The sequence below is a fragment of the Paraphaeosphaeria sporulosa genome, assembly GCF_001642045.1.
Source record: "Paraphaeosphaeria sporulosa strain AP3s5-JAC2a unplaced genomic scaffold CC84scaffold_5, whole genome shotgun sequence".
Classification (NCBI taxonomy): Eukaryota; Fungi; Ascomycota; class Dothideomycetes; order Pleosporales; family Didymosphaeriaceae; genus Paraphaeosphaeria; species Paraphaeosphaeria sporulosa.
The window spans coordinates 845,508-863,570 of record NW_017253364.1 but is presented as its reverse complement, the minus strand read 5'-3'; the positions used below and the strand labels follow the sequence as shown (position 1 = coordinate 863,570).

General features: G+C 57.5%; 9 protein-coding genes across 9 annotated transcripts; 5 read left to right on the top strand and 4 right to left on the bottom strand.

Moving 5' to 3' along the window:
- Positions 1 to 88: 88 nt before the first annotated feature.
- CC84DRAFT_1244095 (uncharacterized protein) lies at positions 89 to 1,812 on the top strand. Its single transcript, XM_018184141.1, has one exon. It carries the CDS (start codon positions 209 to 211, stop codon positions 1,595 to 1,597), a length of 1,389 nt encoding a protein of 462 aa, XP_018036032.1. The 5' UTR covers positions 89 to 208; the 3' UTR covers positions 1,598 to 1,812.
- A 1,604-nt stretch (positions 1,813 to 3,416) lies between these two features.
- On the top strand, positions 3,417 to 3,815 carry CC84DRAFT_1216993 (uncharacterized protein; the record flags this gene model as incomplete). Its single annotated transcript, XM_018182855.1, has 1 exon — positions 3,417 to 3,815. The coding sequence occupies one exon, from the start codon at positions 3,417 to 3,419 to the stop codon at positions 3,813 to 3,815; it is 399 nt and encodes a 132-aa protein (XP_018036031.1).
- Positions 3,816 to 4,090: 275 nt separating this feature from the next.
- On the bottom strand, positions 4,091 to 5,250 carry CC84DRAFT_1164136 (DUF1183-domain-containing protein). The gene has a single exon (XM_018178421.1). The coding sequence runs from the start codon at positions 5,119 to 5,121 to the stop codon at positions 4,180 to 4,182; it is 942 nt and encodes a 313-aa protein (XP_018036030.1). The 5' UTR covers positions 5,122 to 5,250; the 3' UTR covers positions 4,091 to 4,179.
- Positions 5,251 to 5,386: 136 nt separating this feature from the next.
- CC84DRAFT_1259061 (protein pbn1) lies at positions 5,387 to 7,148 on the top strand. Its single transcript, XM_018184878.1, has 2 exons — positions 5,387 to 5,553; positions 5,607 to 7,148. The coding sequence occupies exons 1-2, from the start codon at positions 5,404 to 5,406 to the stop codon at positions 6,972 to 6,974; spliced, it is 1,518 nt and encodes a 505-aa protein (XP_018036029.1). The 5' UTR covers positions 5,387 to 5,403; the 3' UTR covers positions 6,975 to 7,148.
- A 399-nt stretch (positions 7,149 to 7,547) lies between these two features.
- Positions 7,548 to 8,840, bottom strand: CC84DRAFT_1186841 (uncharacterized protein; the record flags this gene model as incomplete). The annotated part of the gene is made up of 3 exons (XM_018180883.1): positions 7,548 to 8,399; positions 8,447 to 8,676; positions 8,726 to 8,840. 3 exons carry the CDS (start codon positions 8,838 to 8,840, stop codon positions 7,548 to 7,550), a joined length of 1,197 nt encoding a protein of 398 aa, XP_018036028.1.
- A 267-nt stretch (positions 8,841 to 9,107) lies between these two features.
- Positions 9,108 to 11,055, top strand: CC84DRAFT_1216989 (uncharacterized protein; the record flags this gene model as incomplete). Its single annotated transcript, XM_018182854.1, has 3 exons — positions 9,108 to 9,432; positions 9,558 to 10,881; positions 10,932 to 11,055. 3 exons carry the CDS (start codon positions 9,108 to 9,110, stop codon positions 11,053 to 11,055), a joined length of 1,773 nt encoding a protein of 590 aa, XP_018036027.1.
- A 201-nt stretch (positions 11,056 to 11,256) lies between these two features.
- CC84DRAFT_730721 (uncharacterized protein) lies at positions 11,257 to 12,681 on the top strand. The gene has a single exon (XM_018187206.1). It carries the CDS (start codon positions 11,559 to 11,561, stop codon positions 12,501 to 12,503), a length of 945 nt encoding a protein of 314 aa, XP_018036026.1. The 5' UTR covers positions 11,257 to 11,558; the 3' UTR covers positions 12,504 to 12,681.
- A 3-nt stretch (positions 12,682 to 12,684) lies between these two features.
- Positions 12,685 to 13,041, bottom strand: CC84DRAFT_1164133 (uncharacterized protein). The gene has a single exon (XM_018178420.1). It carries the CDS (start codon positions 12,996 to 12,998, stop codon positions 12,714 to 12,716), a length of 285 nt encoding a protein of 94 aa, XP_018036025.1. The 5' UTR covers positions 12,999 to 13,041; the 3' UTR covers positions 12,685 to 12,713.
- Positions 13,036 to 17,742, bottom strand: CC84DRAFT_1164131 (uncharacterized protein). The gene is made up of 4 exons (XM_018178419.1): positions 17,364 to 17,742; positions 17,066 to 17,186; positions 16,708 to 17,019; positions 13,036 to 16,660 (listed from the first exon to the last, which is right to left on the bottom strand). The coding sequence occupies exons 1-4, from the start codon at positions 17,591 to 17,593 to the stop codon at positions 13,334 to 13,336; spliced, it is 3,990 nt and encodes a 1,329-aa protein (XP_018036024.1). The 5' UTR covers positions 17,594 to 17,742; the 3' UTR covers positions 13,036 to 13,333.
- Positions 17,743 to 18,063: the final 321 nt, after the last annotated feature.

The window sequence follows — 18,063 nt, the reverse complement described above, 5'->3', positions numbered from 1 at the left end:
GTGCTCACGATGCGCCAGACGGAACGCTTACATGAGCCGCGGCCGGTCGACCGAGGTCCTGGACCCTCGTATATCATTACTGGCCTAAACCGTCCCCAAAAACCCAGGTTTTTGTGGACGTTGCCGCGTGGACGTCTTACCCATCGCCTATACCTCATCCTCTCATACAGCGAACCGCTCTCCCTCCCGGCTAGGTTGAGTTCGCAACATGCATCTTGAAAACGTTCTCACTATCCAGAACAATAGGAAGAAGCAGCAGGGCGATGATAGGACGAGGCTACCAAACGAGATCCTCATGGATGTCTTTGAAAGACTTTTGAATAAGCCATCCAATCTCATCGCAGTTATGCGCACCTGCAAGAGATGGCACCACATTGCGAGCACTGTGCTCTATCAGCACATATCACTGGACTCAAAGCTCCGAGAAGATACATCAAGCGCTAGATTCGGCAAGTTTGCACGACAGTACCACCTTATTCAGTCACTCAGTGTACGCGTCACGCAGGTGCACTTGATGGGTTTCAGTGTCCGCTCAACAGATGCTTTCGATCGACTGGCAGAGTTGTGCGAGGCCGTCCGTAGAATGAAAAATCTACGGACATTTGCGCTTTCGTTCGAAGAGTCTTTGGACCACCTTGAAGGGTTTCCTGTTCCCAGCGCTGTCATCGTGTTGATTCTACAGAGTCTCCCTGCGTCAGTAGTCAATCTCAACCTTGATTGCGACTGCATCAATCGTCCAGATGTCGATCAGCCTCATATGTGCCATGCTGTGAGCGCCTTGCTACCGCGCCTTCGAAGTTTGAGGCTACGCACATCCCATCTTTGTTCCGGGCTCTTGTCGAGCTTTTCCCCAGCAGCAACACCCGACCATGGGCACCCAAGCAGTCCTTCAAGATCCAAAAAGCGCCTAAACAGAGCATCTGAATTGGAGTATCTCGTCATAAGAATTATTGCACGTCCAGAGTGCGCCCATCTAGCTCACTCACCCTTATGCCATTCGGGCGACAAACTTCTCCACGGCGCAAAGCTCGCGACCACTCTCCAGGAAATGTGCAACATCGGAGCATTTCCTTCCCTCTGCGAGTTCGCCGTCATCGGCCGTGTCGACGCGCCTTCGACCATCCAGAATGACAACTGGAACGTCTTCAAGATTCGCACGTTTGCGCGCGGCATATCCGAAACCATCACGCTGCCCTACTGCGCAAGAGGGGGCTCCAGCTCTCTGTACATGATCCGTGATGGGGACGGCGACTGGTTCGGCTCATTCCCCGATATATCCAGTGCTTTGGAAGGGCCTATTGTGTGGACGAAAACGGGTCTCAAAGCGACTCGCTATCTGAAACCGTATGAATGGCACAACGACTGGGTTCTCGATCGGGCAAAGTTGGCACCACGGGATTCGGTTATCAAGAAGTTTGGGGTTTCCTTCCGGCTGTGGAAACATGAAGGCGCCACCCGCTTGAAGTTGCTCAGTGCACGCAAGGTCGCTGGGTTCACTGACACGGAGGTCGCAACTCAAATTGTGCCGGAAGGGTGGAGGTGGGCCGTAGCCGAGGGACCGTGGAACTGGACCATCGAGCCGATGACTGCATACTGAATAATGGCTCGGCTAGAGAGTATGAAAGTGATGTTTCTGGCAGCATCGCCGTTGCCTTGAGAACGACTGTACCGAGACAAGAGGAAGAGGAGCCGATTGTGAAGTCAAACATGGGAGTCATCTGGTGTAGACTCATGAAGTTGACGTTAAGATCGACACAGACGAACCTCGAACTCCCAAGACAGGTGTCACGATAGATGTTGCGAGACAGGCGCGAGATCGTTTTGTACTGTAGTCAGACCTTCGGCACCAGGGTTGCCATCCATACACATCGAAAGAGGATAACCATGGGATATACGTATATACCTGAAGTTAGAGGTAAGAAGACGCCTCTTTAACCGCCACCTTCTGGTCTAATCTCTCCAAGTCAGCAACGGCAAAATTGCTCGCTGGATCAAACTCCTCAACGGTCATCCTGGTAGGCTGTACAATGCCTCCTAAGCCATCTATTTCGTGCACAGACCAGAGTTGTTCGAACATAATGGTCGGTTCCTGTTCAAAACCCAGCCGCAAGATTACCTGGCATTTAGAGAGTCAAACATTCGACATGACGATCACCACGATGCTTGGTACTCTTGTTCCCCTGCCGCTCAGATCTTCTCTCTTTGACAAAATGGCCACTTGCTCAGCTAGCTCTCCCTTTGATTGGGCTTCTGAACATTGCTCTCCACTTTAAGAGCAGTCTTCACGCCTCGCTGTCCTCTACCCCAATGACCTATCACGTGAACATCAACGACACGCTCTACTCTCAGGCTCATACGTGAGGGACAATCATTGAGCCTTCTTTCACTTTGGCTGCCCACTCACGGCTATATGAGCAGGTCATTAATTCACCTACCGTCGTTCTGGTCTCAACTCTCTCCATCCTCTCCACGATAGACTTTTTCGAACATGTGCTAAACTACCTTTCTTGATAACCTCAATTCTGCTAGTCTGGAAGTCATGACGAAGCGATCCGGTTCGCCCCTCTTGGTAGATTCACGCAAGTTGACCCTAGCCTCTTCGAAGACGACGGTTCACGAGGACTTTGGACTTCCTAGTTCACGGATATAAGAGTCTTTAATATACGGAAATGCGGTACGTATATCGAAGATAATCAGTCGTCACCGACTGATAGACTAGATCCTGCTGTCTTCACTCAGCGAGAGCGCACTGGTCTGTTATCAGCCCCCGGATGCCTTCCCCATTTTCAATAATCATCACTGCCAATCTCGGTCCTGTTCCCAAAATCTTCCAACTGCATATCCCTGTTCTCTGCCGACATTCTCCGTCCATTGCGACAAAGATGCAGCCTGGACAAACTTGGTATCACTTCGCAATCGAGGAGGCTGACAGCAAGGTCGACCTCGTCTGCAAGCCGGCCAAAGGTGACCATCCCACTCTCACACCAGGCTGCTCAAATTATCGACGGAACACATATCAATATCGAGGACTTATCCGACACTGCAACCCTGACCCTTCCTGCTCCCTTGTCTACTACTCTAGTGATTACTACGAATGATGCTAAACACTCAACTACCATCGCCTGCTACACACAGATCTTCGCCTCCTTCTACAATATATTCCGCCACATCCAGCTCAACCGTCCTCTTCCAATCCGAAGCCCTCATCAAGCTCGCCACCGACCTCGGCTGCGTCCACCTGCTACAGGCCCATCTCGTCATCATCTTTGCCGGTTACCGCCAGGACCTTTGGATCGCCATAGCCCAGGACCCCCCACGCTGGCTGCACCTCTCGCCCGCCCTCGAGAATCGCGCCATCTCCACCGAGTGCTTGATCTACTGAGTGCTTGATCCACCTCGTGGGTGCGCACCCAAAGATGCCCTGGCCCGCACACCGCACCGCGATCCCCGAGCCCATCCACCATCTCATCCAGCAGAAAGCTGCCGAACTAGCTACCCTCCGCGCGGAAGTCGAGCGGGAATTGCTTCTCGTCACCCTCCTTGCCGACCCCTTCAAGCAGAAACCCCGCCACCTGGACCCCCGCAACGCCTCCGAGATCGAGTCGTGGCTGCCTGTCCAGCTCTTCAGAGACAAGCTCGCGCAACACATCTCCGACGTCTCCAAGTACGCCTCCCCATCTCTGCATTTCGGGCGTCTCTATCGCCGGATCCACCGCGGGGACTGGAATTGGATGTTTACGGAGTATATTTGGGAGATGCTGGAGTCGGTGATAAATCGGAGTGAAAGGACTGGAGGAATGACATGCGGGAGTTGAGGGCTCAGGCGAAGGGGTGTGTGGAGAGGGTGGCGAGGAATGGGCTGATGATTGAGGTGGATGGGATGGGGAAAGGGAAGGAGTTGTGGTATTTGACTTGTGTGGAGGGGTGATGGGGATGTGCCGTGGTTGGTGGGAAGCGTGTAGGGGCCCTTGATTGCACATGGGGTGTGGTGCTGGTTTGCCAGGTTGTTGGGCTTTCTGTTCCTCTGCGTGAGCGTTTGGGTTGTTTGTTCGGTCAGTTGGGCGGCGGGCGTTTGGGGCGTTGTGTGTCACTGCTTGCTAATATTTCTATCATGTAATTGCCAATGGAAGTAGTAATAACGGCTGGGTATCAATCTCGAACCAAAGTGAACCTCTCCGCCTATCTCCTCGACGTCGAGCCAAAGCCCGTGCTCTCATGTCTCGTCCCCGAGTAACTCGAACTCCCAGACGACGACCGCGAGCTCCCCTCTCCGTTATTCCAGCCGCTATTTCCCCAGCCAGAGCCACCCGTCTGATTGCCGCTCCTGCCGCCCATCCTCCCCGCCGCGTACCCAGCCGCCGCTCCAGCGGCAGCACCAGTCCAAGCTCCCGGCCTCCACCCCTGGGTTCCCGTGCTGCCATAACTCCGCTTGTCACGTCCCTGTCCTGGGCGCCAATCGTACGGCGGCGGCGGATCGTCGTCGTTACCTCCCCATCCACCGCCTCCACCGCCGCCCCAGCCCGGTCGATTGCCGCCCACAGCTCCGCCTTGCCCTGTGGCCCAGTTACGCACCGCGTTGAACACGATCCACGCTGCTACCCCAATGAAGATAAGCCAGAACACCGACGCAACGACCTTGTCGCCAGTCGTCTTGTGGTGCCCCTCGCCATCGTCATCGCCTCCAAACCACGGCTTCTTGCGCCCGAACTTCTCCTCGCCTTTCTCCGTCAACACAAGCCTGTATTCCACGCCGCAGCTGCCCTTTAGGATGTATGGGTCTTCGGGGTAATCGTACCCCTCACATATCACGTCTGTCGAGCCCAGCTTGAATTCCTCGGGAAGGGACGCAGTGCACGTCCACTGGATGGCTTCGTCGTCGTAGTCGGCGCCGCTATTCTTGCACCGCATGACGTCGACCTCGTAGTGCCCGCGCGCGGAGCCGCCAATGCATTTGAGCTGGGGGATGGCGGAGACGCGGCGGTGGCTGGTGGGCGCGTCTTTGCGGAGGGTGAGGGACTGGATTTTGGAGAGTTTGACTTTGTCGGAGCGGAGTGCGGAGGTGGGGGAGAGGAGAGAGGTTGTGGCGAGCAGCGCGGTGGAGAGAAACGTGAGGGGGTGCATGATGGGTTGCGCGCTTTGGCGAGCGAGAGTGTCGAAGTATGGGTAGAGGTGTGAGGCTATAAGGCCATGTGTGGCGACACGCACAGAGGACACGGTGGACGTGTTTCTAGTGCAAGGCTGCAGCTTGGGACGATGGCGAACTGTGAAGTGCGAGGCTTTGACGCTATGAGGTCATTAGTAACTTACGTCTTGATCGGGTTAGACGCATGTACGTTACCGCATCGCGTGAGCGCGTGCACATGTGCATGTAGCATTTCCGAGTTGACCTGCATCCCACCAACAATGAAACAGCGAATAACCTACTTGGTTGAAGACCCAGACTCCTTCACCCCAGAGCAGCTGCAAGTCAAGGATGGGTCTCTCTCGTTGATAGGCTTGAAAGCTGTACAGGAACACCGCGTTACCTTCACCCTAGATGAGCTTCCCACAGAGGTACTGTCAACATCGCTCACCCAGTATGGAGGACTCTGGCTGATGCTATGTAGCTACGTACTTCACTCAAGCAATGGAGAGAGTTGCACATCAAATGGGCCTCTCACAAGCCATACACCGCCATCCCACCTTTCACATCACGTGTCTCTCCAGGCCTCCACGTCTCCTTCACGCGGCGCAAATCGGAGACCACGGGACAGCTCTGTGAACTCATACACACGTTCTTCGATCCAGCAGCAAAATGTTCGTCTGGACCGGACGCAAACGAGGTCGCAACGCCACTCTTCCAAGTAGATGAAGATGGGAAGCAAACAGCCTCTGCCTCACTACAATACTACACCTACCTCCCCCACCTCACCCATTTCGCCTCCTTCCTATCCTCAAACCTCTGCTCGGCATCATCCCAGTGTGCAGACCATGCAGCCTCGCTCCAAGACGCCTCCTCCTTCGACATCGACTACACCCCCTCCTCGCGCACCCTAACCCTAACATCCCTCACCACCCCGCCCTCCTCAGGCTGGAAGACCCTCATCCCAGCACCTTCCCCCGACCGTCCCGGGGACACAACTGAAGTCGGCGTCCTGACCCACGAACCCAACCCCGACCCCGAGGACCTCGCCTTCGCCGGCTTCCTAACCACCCTCGGCCCCGACGCCGCGCCCAAACCCACGCGCTTCCAGGCGCCCGCACGCCACTACCCGCTTCCCGCTTCGTCTCGGGATCTCGCCTACAGCGCCAGCTTCGCGACACCAACGGGTCTGCATCCCACCCTCGAACTCAGCTTCTCTCCTGCGGGGAGGTTGGCACCGCCCGACGAGAGCTGCGGCTTGTACGCGCACCTCACGCTCCCCTCGGCGCTCTTCCTCGACCGCTACCAGTTTTCCGACCCGCTGTTCCTGGCCTCCAAGAACCTCGTGTCCCTGCGCCACGTGACCGGCGCCACCGACCTCGAGGCCCCCGACTGGGTTGTCCCCCAGTGGGGCTCCGCTGCGCTCGTCCAACTCGCGCTCCCAGAACAAAGTCCCAAAGACGCGAACACGACTGCCTCCATCCCCCTGCACCTGCGCTACCTCCCCGCCGCCCCCCGCGCACACACCCTCGTCCCCGCCCCCTGGCCCGTCGTCTTCTGGGCCTGCGACATGGCCCAGGATCCCAGCGGAAACCCGTTCGACCGCGTAAACCTAGGCTACGAGACAGCCTTCGCACCGGGCACGCGATTCATGCACGTTCCGCCAGCGACTGGGAATGGAACGGCGGAGCTGGTCAGCTGGATCGCCGTCCCGGTGCTGGACACGAGTGCGGCGGGGTGGGTCGAGATGGGCACGATTGGGGTTGTGGTGGCGGCGTTTGCGGGACTGTGTTGGGTGCTGTTTAGCGGTGGGGGGAAGAGAGAGGTGCAGCAGGACAAGAAGACGCAGTGAGGTGGGAGGGAGATTTAGATTGGCAGGCGATTAGGTTGACATCAGAGTGGCGTGGACTGGCCACGTATTTGATGGTGCAATAGATGCAAAATGTGTAAATGCAGCAGTAGTGGTATTGAGTAGCAGTGACCGATACTATCGAAGCGTTGCTTCCAAGCGGCGCATAATTCACCTATGTCGACGAGTGTTCGACCCGCAAGCTCTCTACTGTCAATCTCAAGTCCGACAGGGCCGGAAATGAGGTGTCCATCAGAAACTGCCTCGTGCTCGAGTCTGGGCGTCCCAGCTTCTTCCTAGACGGGTGATGCACTGATCAAGCGGTAAAAGCAGTGCAATGCCGCGCACAGCGATCCCCCGCGCATGCGCGCTGTCAAGTGGGTATCTCCGATAACCATGAACTCCCCATGAAAGGCAAAATATTATCCAACCGCTCCTAAAGGTGACTCGGAGACTGCCCTTGAACCTGACCTGCCACCAATGCCCTCAGCACGGATTCGGAGTCGTCGACGATGGCCAGCTTCCCGGGGTGTCGGTTAGAAAGACAGTACCTGCACCACCCAATTAGCAACCCAATCAAGCCAACACGATGGGCGCGTCGACAGGCAGGGGCACAATCGGTGGCACAGGGTCATTCACGAAGATGGGGTGGAGGGCATACACTGGTCCCGAGCTATCCTCGCCGTCGAACAGCATGAGGTTCTGGATGGGCTGCTCTCGCTTGCCGAGAACATTGATGACATCCTGAGCCAGCTGTCCGCCGAGGTAGGCCGTGACCGGTGCAATCTCGCAGTCCAGGTTGCTGAGGAAGTCGCGCAAAAAGTCGCCGGTGAGCGTCTCGGCTGGCAGGGTGAGCTCCTTGTGTCGGTCCATGGCGGAGGCGGTGAAGGCCGGCAGCGCGGCGAGTGGACTGCCGTTGCCTTGTCGCTGCCACTCCCAAAGCGTGCGGATGCAGGTAAGCAGAGGATGGACCTTCTTCAGCTTGCGGGTGTTTCCCTGCAGCTCCGGGGCAAGAGGCGAGGTGTTGGACAGCAGCAGCGGGGTGTACAGCTCGCGCTTTGTGACGAGCTCGATGTTCTTGCCGTTCTCCTTCTTGAAGCGGACGGCGGTTACGGACCGTGTCGCTGATTCGGCTTTGAGCTCCGTCTTCCTGGACACCTCGCGCTCGATGACGAAGTCGTGCTGGCCCAGGTCTGCGAAGATGTATCCGTACATGCCATGGGTGCCTCCTGCGTAGAAAGGGCGGTTGGCGATTCTTGCGCAGCTGTTGATGTTGGTGAGGCCGATGAAGTCGAGGTCAGTGGCAATGATCAAGTCAAAAGGCACAAAGAAGCTAGTGTCGGTCTCCTTGGACACGTCGTGGGTGAGCACGTTGACCTTGACGCGGGGGTTGAGTTTCTGGACTTGGGGAGCCGCTGCTTGGGCGCGCTGGAGCTCGTCAGCACAGAGACATGGCTGCGATGGCACGCGCTCACGTTGCTGCCCACGTCGGCTTCGGTGACGAAGAACTGGGCGCCGAGGTCCTCCTGGGCGACTACCCCGTGGTCGGCGAGTGTAATGGAGCCTATGCCTGCCAGCACCAGGTTCTTCGCGATCTCGTTGGCGAGGGCCTTGATGTTCACGAGGAGGATGTTGGCGTTGCGGATCCTGTTCTGCGCCTCGAGGCCCCAGAGGCGGATCTGTCGGTCGTAGAGGGCAATCTCATCTGGTGGGGGGTCAGCGATTGCGCCGCGCGGGGGAGGGAGCAAGCACACCTGCGGACACGGTCGCGGCCTGGGCCATGGACGCGGCGAGCTCGCCGGCGGCATCGGGCGCAGCGAGGGCGGCCTGGCCGTTCGTGGCGGGCAGCGTCGCAGCGGGGTCGGCCATGTCGGCGGGCTCAGCGATGCGTGCTGGGTGCAGTGCGGGGAGAAGCGCAGACAGCCTCCAAGCGGGTGTTGGGCTGCGCAGAACGCTGCCGGGTGCGATTGGCTGCCGCGGCGAGGAAAGCGCTCCGGAGCGAGAGGCAAGAGCCGCACTAGTGACGCGCACGGGCGGATGGGCGATGTGGGGTGCGCAGGCCGGCCGTCACGCACTGCAGTCCGACAATCCCCTTCCCTCCCGACCTCGTCGCCGCCCGGAGGCACACCGCACGACATGCCGAGATCCCAGCCCAGCTCGCCGTCGCCCCCGCCCTTCGCGACGGGCGGCTTCGATTTCCCCCAGGCCTCGGCCTCGCCGCCGCCCGCCTATCCGCCCCGGACGTCGCCTCGCACGCGCATCAACCAGCTCACCGACTTCATAAACCAGCGCCGCCAGCTCCCCGCCGCCGGCGCTGCCCACGGAGCCTCGCAGAGAAGGCCGCCGTCGCCAAGGGATGCCACCTCGCGGCGCCGGCAGACGGCCCGCCCGGTTCCTCGTGCTGCTCGGATGCCTCTTCACGCCGAGCGCGAGCCCGAAGTCGCCCATGGGCCGCGTAGTAGTACGTACTGTCAACGGGCAACGTAGACGGCCCAGCCGGCGCGCCATGCTTTGGAATGGATATTGCGTGCCAGGCTGAGTCCAGTCCCGTACACTCAATCGCGGCTGACTTTGTACTCTCACCAGGCTTCGGCAGACCCAGTGCTACACCGAGCGAACGCTATCTTCGTCGCGCCCACCAGCGCGTGAGAGACGCGCGTTCCGTCATCGAAGATCCCGCCACCGACGTGCTGCACTCCCTGAGCGACCACCCGCTCAGTTCGTTCCACACCGCCCGCCCAGAGCGCAGCCCGCCCAGCGCCCTTGACGGCCCACGCAGACAGACAAAGAAGAGGAAGCTCGATCACTCTGTCAAGCCGGTCTCCGAGTATGACGGCTTCAAGTACGGCTACAAGGGCCAGGTGGCTTGTGGAAGGCTCCGCATGGAGGTGGCCAGTTGCGACGGTGGTGAATACGACAGGGATAGTTCACTATATAGGGTCCAGAACGTGTTGAACAACGACAAGAGCGTGTACTGTAGTCAAAGCGGGAGGTGCAACATCCTGCTCAGGCACATTGGCGACATGCCCTTTTGTTTGGAGAAGATGGTGATCCGCGCACCAGATCGAGGCTTCACGGCTCCTGTGCAGGAAGGTCTGGTGTTCGTGGCCATGTCCCCAGACAAACTGCTCTCTGGCACCTCGGCTTACGAAATCGAATACCACCCGCACGCCGACACTGTCTCACCGCCGACCCCCTCCTCTAATGTCCCTTCTGGACCTGATGACGATGGCGAACTCATATCGTTCCAAGAAGCCATGCAAGACGAGGCAGTCTGGGAGCGGACTCGCCAGGCCGTGTTTGAGATGGAGTCTCGCCGAACTCGGGCCGAGCAAACCTCGAGCATGAGATACCCAAGAACAGCTGGCCCAGCAAGCGTAGTACGGGACCGATCGGATCAGCAACTCGGCATCGACGATGAGGGAGACTTTGTTAACGAATGTCCCTACCATATCGAAGAGGGCGACGCCAACGCCGCGGGCATCTCTGCACCGACACCACCCCCTTTTACGACTACTATGGAGAGTGAACCCGAGGACTCAGAAGAGAGCGAAGCACTACCTTCCGCTGCTGTCATGGCAGACCGACTCAGGCGCGAAAGTCGCTACCGTTCTGAAGGCGAGGACGATGACGACCACGAGGACTTTATCCATCAACCGCCCGCCATTCTGCGGCGTGCGGAGCCTCTGGGGTCTCCTCGTCTCCGCGCTTTGCGTGAGCAGGCTGAAAGGTGGAGGAGTCTGCATCACACTCACAACATTGATCCGATAAGGGCTACGCGTCTTCGCAACCCAAGTCGCATTGAGCCCAAGCATAGCCGGTCAGAATCAGCAAACATCCTCCAACCCCAAGCCCGGTTTTTCATTGCGCGTCACAAGAACAAAATCACCATCAAGTTCCATCCTGCTATGTAAGCTGACTTTGCGCTTTCTTGGGGCAGAGTTGCTAACGCCTCACTAGCTCAGGGAAGCACGTCCTGTTGAAGCTGTGGAGCCCAACGCACGACGGCAATATCGACATCGAGAGCGTCCAGTTCTACGGATACTCGGGTCCACGGTTCTTTCCTGCAGTTCAACCACGCTAGGGCGTATAGTCCATATCGAGTTCGACATGCATCTTGCGAGCTACGAGATCAGTTCGAGTTCGACATGCATCTTGCGAGCTACGAGATCAGTCGGTAGAAATCACGATCGGTATGATGCTATATCTAAATGAGTTCTGAGTCCTGGTGGGGCCGATGTGAGCTATAAACACAAGTGCATACCGTCGCACTGTTGGCCAAGGCGATTTAGCTAGCTGCCCGGCGGAGGTGATATCCATGTCTTCATGATCACGCCTCTATCCCACTTCTCGCTCGATTTAATTTCCTCGTCAGATCAGTCATTTCCTCTTCAGATCAGTCTGCCTGCGTCGTCCCCGGAGAACATTCTTGTCCACCCATCTCGCACTCCACAGTCTAGACCTCTTGTGGCGCCGCGTGCGGCCCAGCTACAAAGATGTCTCAAGCAACCCCACACCGTTTACCATCAGCGCAAGAGCAGGCCGCTTCCCCGTGCCGCCTTTGCCATCTAGCACCAGCGGGAGTCAATGGGCATGTTACACTACCGTGCATCTGCCGCCTCCGCGCTCACCGTTCGCGCATGCAATACGAAGATTGACGAAATTGATCGGTGGAAATGCGTGTGCGGGCTGCGTGGCAGGGGTGTAGCGAGGACCGATGAAGTCAGTGTGCAGAACATGACGAGGCTGGATTCGACTCGGTTCCACAAGCGACATCTCGCCGATGCTGTCGATGCAGTTGTGTCAATGCAGGTTCACAGAGACAGCCTGTTGGGAAAACGCCAGACTGTTAGGTTCATGTGCCGCGCCACACAATGCACAACACTCCCCGCGCGTCCTCCTGCAGGGCGCCGCGAACGGAAGCCCCACCCTGGCGTTGGACAGCGTCGCGAACTGTGCAGCGCTTCACGACGCTTGCATCGCAGGGCTGCCCTGGATAGCAGGCGCATGGGTAGGCGGTGGAGTGCAGATTCTGTATGTGACCGGCGCTGCAATCTGGATGCGATGCGAGGCAGATTGACGAGGCTGGAACTGGGTCCGAAGGTGCTCGGACGTCGTGAATCGTCATGCAATCCAGATTCCAGAATACGTGCAGCGCATGGCGAGGCCGGAGTCGTCGGCGAGCAGCAATATACAACACAAACACCTCATGTTCCCGAAAATATACACCTCAACCGCGGAATTGGCATCGTCCTCAAGCCACCCATCACCATCCCGTTTAATCACTTACCTATTTCCCCATCTAGAACCCGGAACCGCACCGCATCTCTTTTGCTTTTTCTGCCAGCGCACCCCCGACCGACGTCCAACTGCCCTACGGTACTCTGTGCCCGGCGCTACGAGCGTGAGCAGCGTCAATCCCCACACCTTCCTGCACGACGCTACATGCCAAGCCGGCGGCTAGGAGAAGGAGGGACAAGCGCCGATGCGGGCCGCTGGGAACAGGACCTACGCGCTGGGGGATGGATCTGAAACATGTTCGGCATTGGTCGAGACTCGAGAGGCAGCCAGAGGTCCCTCCGAGATGCCCCTGCCTGCAGTGGAAGGATTGACTGGCAGCGGAGGCATCTGCGTGTGGTGGTTCCAGGGAAGTGTGAGGAGATGCTGTGCGTGGGTATGCTGTGCATGTATTTCCGTTGGGTTGGGGGGGGGGGGGGCGGTTCGCGAAGGGAATATTTCCGTCTAAGTGTGTGCGTGCGCGCGTTGACCGGGTCGGCGAGCGGAGGAGACTTCCCGGGGTGGGGCAAGGAGCGGTGAAGGGGGTGAATGGATGGATCGTAGGCGGTGAGCATCAAAGTAGGGTGGTGATGTGCAACAAGTATCTGTTGATGGCAGGTTCTGGTGTTGGAGCAGAGCGGCAGTCTGGCTGCTGCTTTGCCAGAGCAAAGGAAGGGTCAGTACCGAAGGTGGACGGCCCGAAACGCCTCCGCAAGAACGAAGAGAGGATGTGAAAGGAGCTTTGTACATTCTTCTCGCGCTCGTCTGAACGGGCTTGCTAGCTACTATACTGTACAAATCCTCCCGACGACAACGTGGGTATCATGACCGTGTTTTTGTCTGGCAACCTCTGCCGACGTCAAAGACAGAGACGTCCCCTCCCGGCCAGTATGCACCCGTGTTGTAATGTTGGTCCAAAACGCCGTCGCTATGCAGATAATCCGTAATGAAAGGGAAAGCAATGGCGACCGTGTTACCCTCCTCCTCTTGTGTGCTAGCTCTCGACGCGTGAATTGCATCGACTATGTACATCCACACACAGTGCCTCGTCCCCAGGCAGACTAAAATCCCGAAAACAGCGACTGCTAGTCGCTCAACTCGATAGCGTCGTCCTCGGTCCCGCCGGGCTTTTGCGCGCACTGCTCTGCATCTTCGTCTTCGTCTTCGTCTCCATCGTCTTCAGAATACTCCCCTCCCTCGCCCTCTTCCTCATCGTCTTCAGAGTAGAACTCGCCTTCTTCATCTACCCCATCCTCCCCGTAATCGTCAAAGCCAGCGTCCTCCTCACCATCAGCGTCGTCTGCAAGCAACACAGCCTCATCTTCAACGACGAGGGATTGTGATTGCGGCTGTTGGGCAGGGAAGTAGGACTGTTGTGATGTAATCGGGGAGGACAGAAAGCCCGGCGACACACTCAAAACCCTAGCAACATCGCCCCCCTTTGCAAGAGACTGAGACTGAGACGTCCCCACCGCATCCGGCACCGAGCTCGTCCGCGGCGCAACCTGCGCGCGATACGCTCGGATCGCCTCAGGCTGCCCGTACAGATGCTGCGGGACAAAGCGACTTGCGCGCGCCCAGTACGCAGGCTTGTCGGCGGGGAGCCCGGGGGTGCCTCTGTCTGGCGTCGACGACAGCTGGGATGGTGAGCGAGCCAGAGACTCCCGCGCGCGCTGGATGATCTGGCTCGTCATTGAGGCGTTGAAGGAGGTGGACATGCGACTGCTGTTGAAGTCCACAGAGCGAGAGGGCGTGTGTCCGCGATTATGTTTAGCATTGGACTCCTTGATTGCGCGGAAGCGGGCAAGGCGCTCTTCGTCTGTGGTCGGGGGCGGTAGGGACTTGCGGAAGTTGACAGGGGCTTGCTGACCTGCCGATGAGCTTGAGGTGCGGGCACGCTTGTTGTCGGCTTTGGGAGCGTCTTCTTCGTCGGAGGAGTCGTGGCTGCGTTTGCGGAGCTTGTTTGGGTCGATGCCCATGGCGCGGAGGCGGAAGTAGTCGGTCTCTGTGCGGTCGACGGTAACGCGCCTCTCGTTGATTTGTGCTCGGGCTTCGTAGTAAGATTTCGAGAAGTCGCGAATGGGTTGGGGTGACGACTCGTCATTTTGTTGGTTTCGCTGTGCGCGTGGCTGAGTTGGCTGGGTTCGCCTAGAAACGCCATTGTTGAGGCCACTGGGGCGAGGAGTAACAGGTTGGTCAATGGGGACCTTTGCGACGACCTGTACTTCTTGGGCTGGTGGACTGGCTGCCGAGCTCGCCGCTGAGCTCTTTGCAGCTTCGAGCTGAGTCTTTAACTTCCGTCGACGGTCCCGAATTTGACGCGCCTCAGCCCTCGACTTCTTCTTGTTAACTTGGTACGCCCACCGATAGAAGGCGGCGCGAGCGAGAGTCAGACGCTTCCGCTGCCACATCTCGTCTGCCCTGGCACGATCCCGCGCCTGTTGTTCTCTAAGAAGTGCTGCTTGTGTGTCTTTGACCAAGTTTTCCACCATGTTCTCAAGGAATTGCTTCATCATGCCGTCCCTCGGATCGTCAAACAGATTGGTAGCCAGAGCTTCGAGCGCTTGCTTTCGTTGAGCTTCTGCTTGACGTGCGGCCTCTTGCTGAGCGCGAAGCCGTTCCCTCTCTTTTTCTTCCCGAGCCCGTCGTTGCTGTTCGGCTACGCGTGCCTTCGCCTGTTCCTCCTGCACTTTCCGCCTCTGCTCTTCCTCGGCTCTTCGTCGCTCTTCCTCCGCAGCCCGTCGTTGTTCCTCCTGTGCCTTGCGCTGCTCTTCCTCTTGCGCCTTCTGTCGGGCTTCGTCCGCCTTTCGTTGCTCCTCCTGAGCCTTCTTCCGTTGTTCGTCTTCAGTGACAAGTGGGGGGGCTGTCTCCGCAGGTTTTGCAAAAGATAGTCCAGCTGTGGGCGCCCCAAGCCCAGTTGAAGAAGCAGATGGAGCACTAGATGCCGCAAATGTAGGCAACCCATTTGTGGGAGCCGGGGACGGTGTGGGTTGGATAGAACCCAGCATTGTGAACCCAGTGAATGTGTTCGAGGGGGCTGTTGATGTTGAGAATATAGACGCGCCAGGGACAGATGTTCCAGCGCCATTCGAAGCTGTGGGTGCATCGGGAGCCTTTTGCCCTCCCAAAAATGCGAAAGGGTTCCCATTGGCAGACGGCGTGAAAGCACTTGCCTTGGCAGACAATCCTTGAGACGCCGTGGTCGCGGGCGCTGGGAATCCGGTGGATGTTGTTTGGAATCCAGCCGCGGGTATCGTTGGTTGCCCGCTTACATTAAGCTTGGCTGCAACGCCGGCGAAAGGATTCGCCGGGGTTGTTGAGGGCGCAGCGCTGGGTGTTGGCGCAAACTTGACGCTATTCTTCGATGCATCAAATAGACCTGGTTGTATGCCTGAAGGAAACATCGTAGACGGCTGTGCAGATGTTCGCGCAGCTGCAGCTGCAGCTGCAAAGGGATTTGAGACTGCCGATGAGGTCCGGGATTCTGGGATGAATAATGAATCCTCATCTTGGTTTGAAATAGGTTCAAGCAGGCCTTCTTGGCCGGCCCGCGGCAGGTTGTATCCGAATAAGACTGCGGCCAGATTACGACCGCCCCGTTTGGACTCGACGTATTTTTGCGAGAAGAAGTGATCCTTGCCAAAAGGGTCCTTTCGCATTGTGATCGTTTCCGGTCGTAAGTAGGTGGCACCTTGAGCGTTAAGGTCGAACTCGCCCTCGTAGGCCTTGCAGAAAGTGCGGACTTGTTCGACGTCATCAAAACCAAAGATGTCGACGAGCTTCTCCAATGTCCAGTCGTCAACTTTTTGTTTGTGCACCATGTAGGCTTTGACCATTGCTTCCAGGGTGTCTGATCGAATGGACATGAAACGGGTGGCAGCCGCACATGCCATGAGATAGGAAACCTGGCTTGACCTGACCATTCTCCAGAAAGTGGTGTAGTTCTTCGTATCTTGGGCGGCTCGGACAAGGGCTTGTGCAACCCGGACTTTAGGATGACGACGAATCTCTTCCCGGTGATCGCGCTCTTTCAGGCCCAGAATGATGTTGTAGGCGTGAATCTCGGCCACACGCGACGCCTCAAGCGGGCAGGGTGTTTTTCCGTCTTCAGGCTCGTACACCTTTATCTTGTCCCATAACTCTTTGATCTGATTGCAAGAGGCCGCGAGCTGGTCCCAATCGGTTTGTCGGTCGTACTGGACTCCCTCGCTCCTCCGCAACATCTGATGCATGCTGAGCAAATGGAAGCGGATGCACATCTCGTAGCAGGCAAGAAATGATTCGGTGTCTTCTCGTCTTCTGTAGTTCTTACTGAGCTCTACTCGCACGGCTCGCGATCGGTCCCATATCCACCCATCAAGATATTCAAACGAGTCTTCTTTCAACCGGTTGATCATTGCTTCCATTGATCTCTGCATGACATTAGCACAGGTTGATCAAGACCGCATGTGTGACCTACACGGAGCGCCGCTGGAGTGCGAAGATCGGACATGAGTGTGAGGTCTTCACCGGCGGACGACCGGTGATGTGCCGCAATCATGCGGCCTTCGTCGACCTCCCGCTGGAGACGCGGTCCATGGGCGGTTTCCTTGGAATATTCGGGGGCCGCTACGTCGTTCTGAACGATTCGTCGAACTCGTTCATACTCGGGACACAAGTCTTCGCAAAGACCATGCTTATCGACGCTCTGGCTCATGTCCATCTGTCCATCGGGATCCATCTGGCCCTTGGCGATCTGCTCTTGCTTCTTGAACGCTTGTGCATGTTTGAGCTGTCGAAGTTAGCATGTAGAACTGGTGCCTCGGTGTCCGCCTTACATATGCGAATCGCAGTTCATATTCGTGTCGTTTGTACGGTGTGGAATTCAAAGGGTCCTTGTTGTTCGCATGCGTGGGGGAGTATCGAATGCCAGTGTAGCCGTCGGGCTCAGGAGTCTGCCTGTAAGAATGATTAGAAACTATGGCGGGGTGAGCCAATCGACCTCGTTCTCGTCTTTCGTTGTCGCGTCGCGTTGCCAGGTGGTACTACGTCTTTTTCTTCGACTCCTTTCATGTTGCGAAATCTGGCCCACCCCGCCGCTTGATGTGCTTTTTATAGCAAGGCGTGAGAGCTTACTCTTGTGCCTTCTTTGCTCCGCCTGCGTTACTGCTGCCGCCTCGCCCACTTTTGCCCGCACCGCTGCTGTTCCCGCGACCATTGTCCCGTCTTGCAACGGTGCCGCCCGTGAGCGCGTCGAGCCCATTCGATTTATTCGGCGTATGCGTGCCATTGTTGAACCCTCCACGACCTCGAGTTGCGCCTCGAAATCCGCCGTTGCCTCGACCGCGACCGCGCCCTCCAGTCATTGTCGCGAAGTCGAGTGTTTAGTCGCTCATCCGCTGGAGGTGTGGATGACGGGAGCGTGGAGCTAAACGGACAAGGAAGCGTGTCAGTATAGGTTGCCCAATGCAGCGCGCCGAGGGGAGTGGATTTTGGCGCGTTGCGCTGCTTGGGCGGAGCGACAATGAAGAGCACCGACAAAGAGTCGGTGATGCGATAGGTCACGATGGCACGTGCACTGGGATCCCTGCATCACGCGCCATGGAACCGAGGAAACACCGACTCAAGCCGCTTACATATTGAATGGAAGAAGGAGCCGCTGCGGGAATCGCCTTTGAGTGGGTCATGATCGAGGTGCGAGAGAAGAATCCGGAGCAAACACCACCGTACGACGTGACCATGTTCATTCCATTGAAGCTGGGATCTTAAAATTCATGCCAACATCTGTGACCCCGAGTACTTTCGTACACACACACACACACACAAAGGGCACACA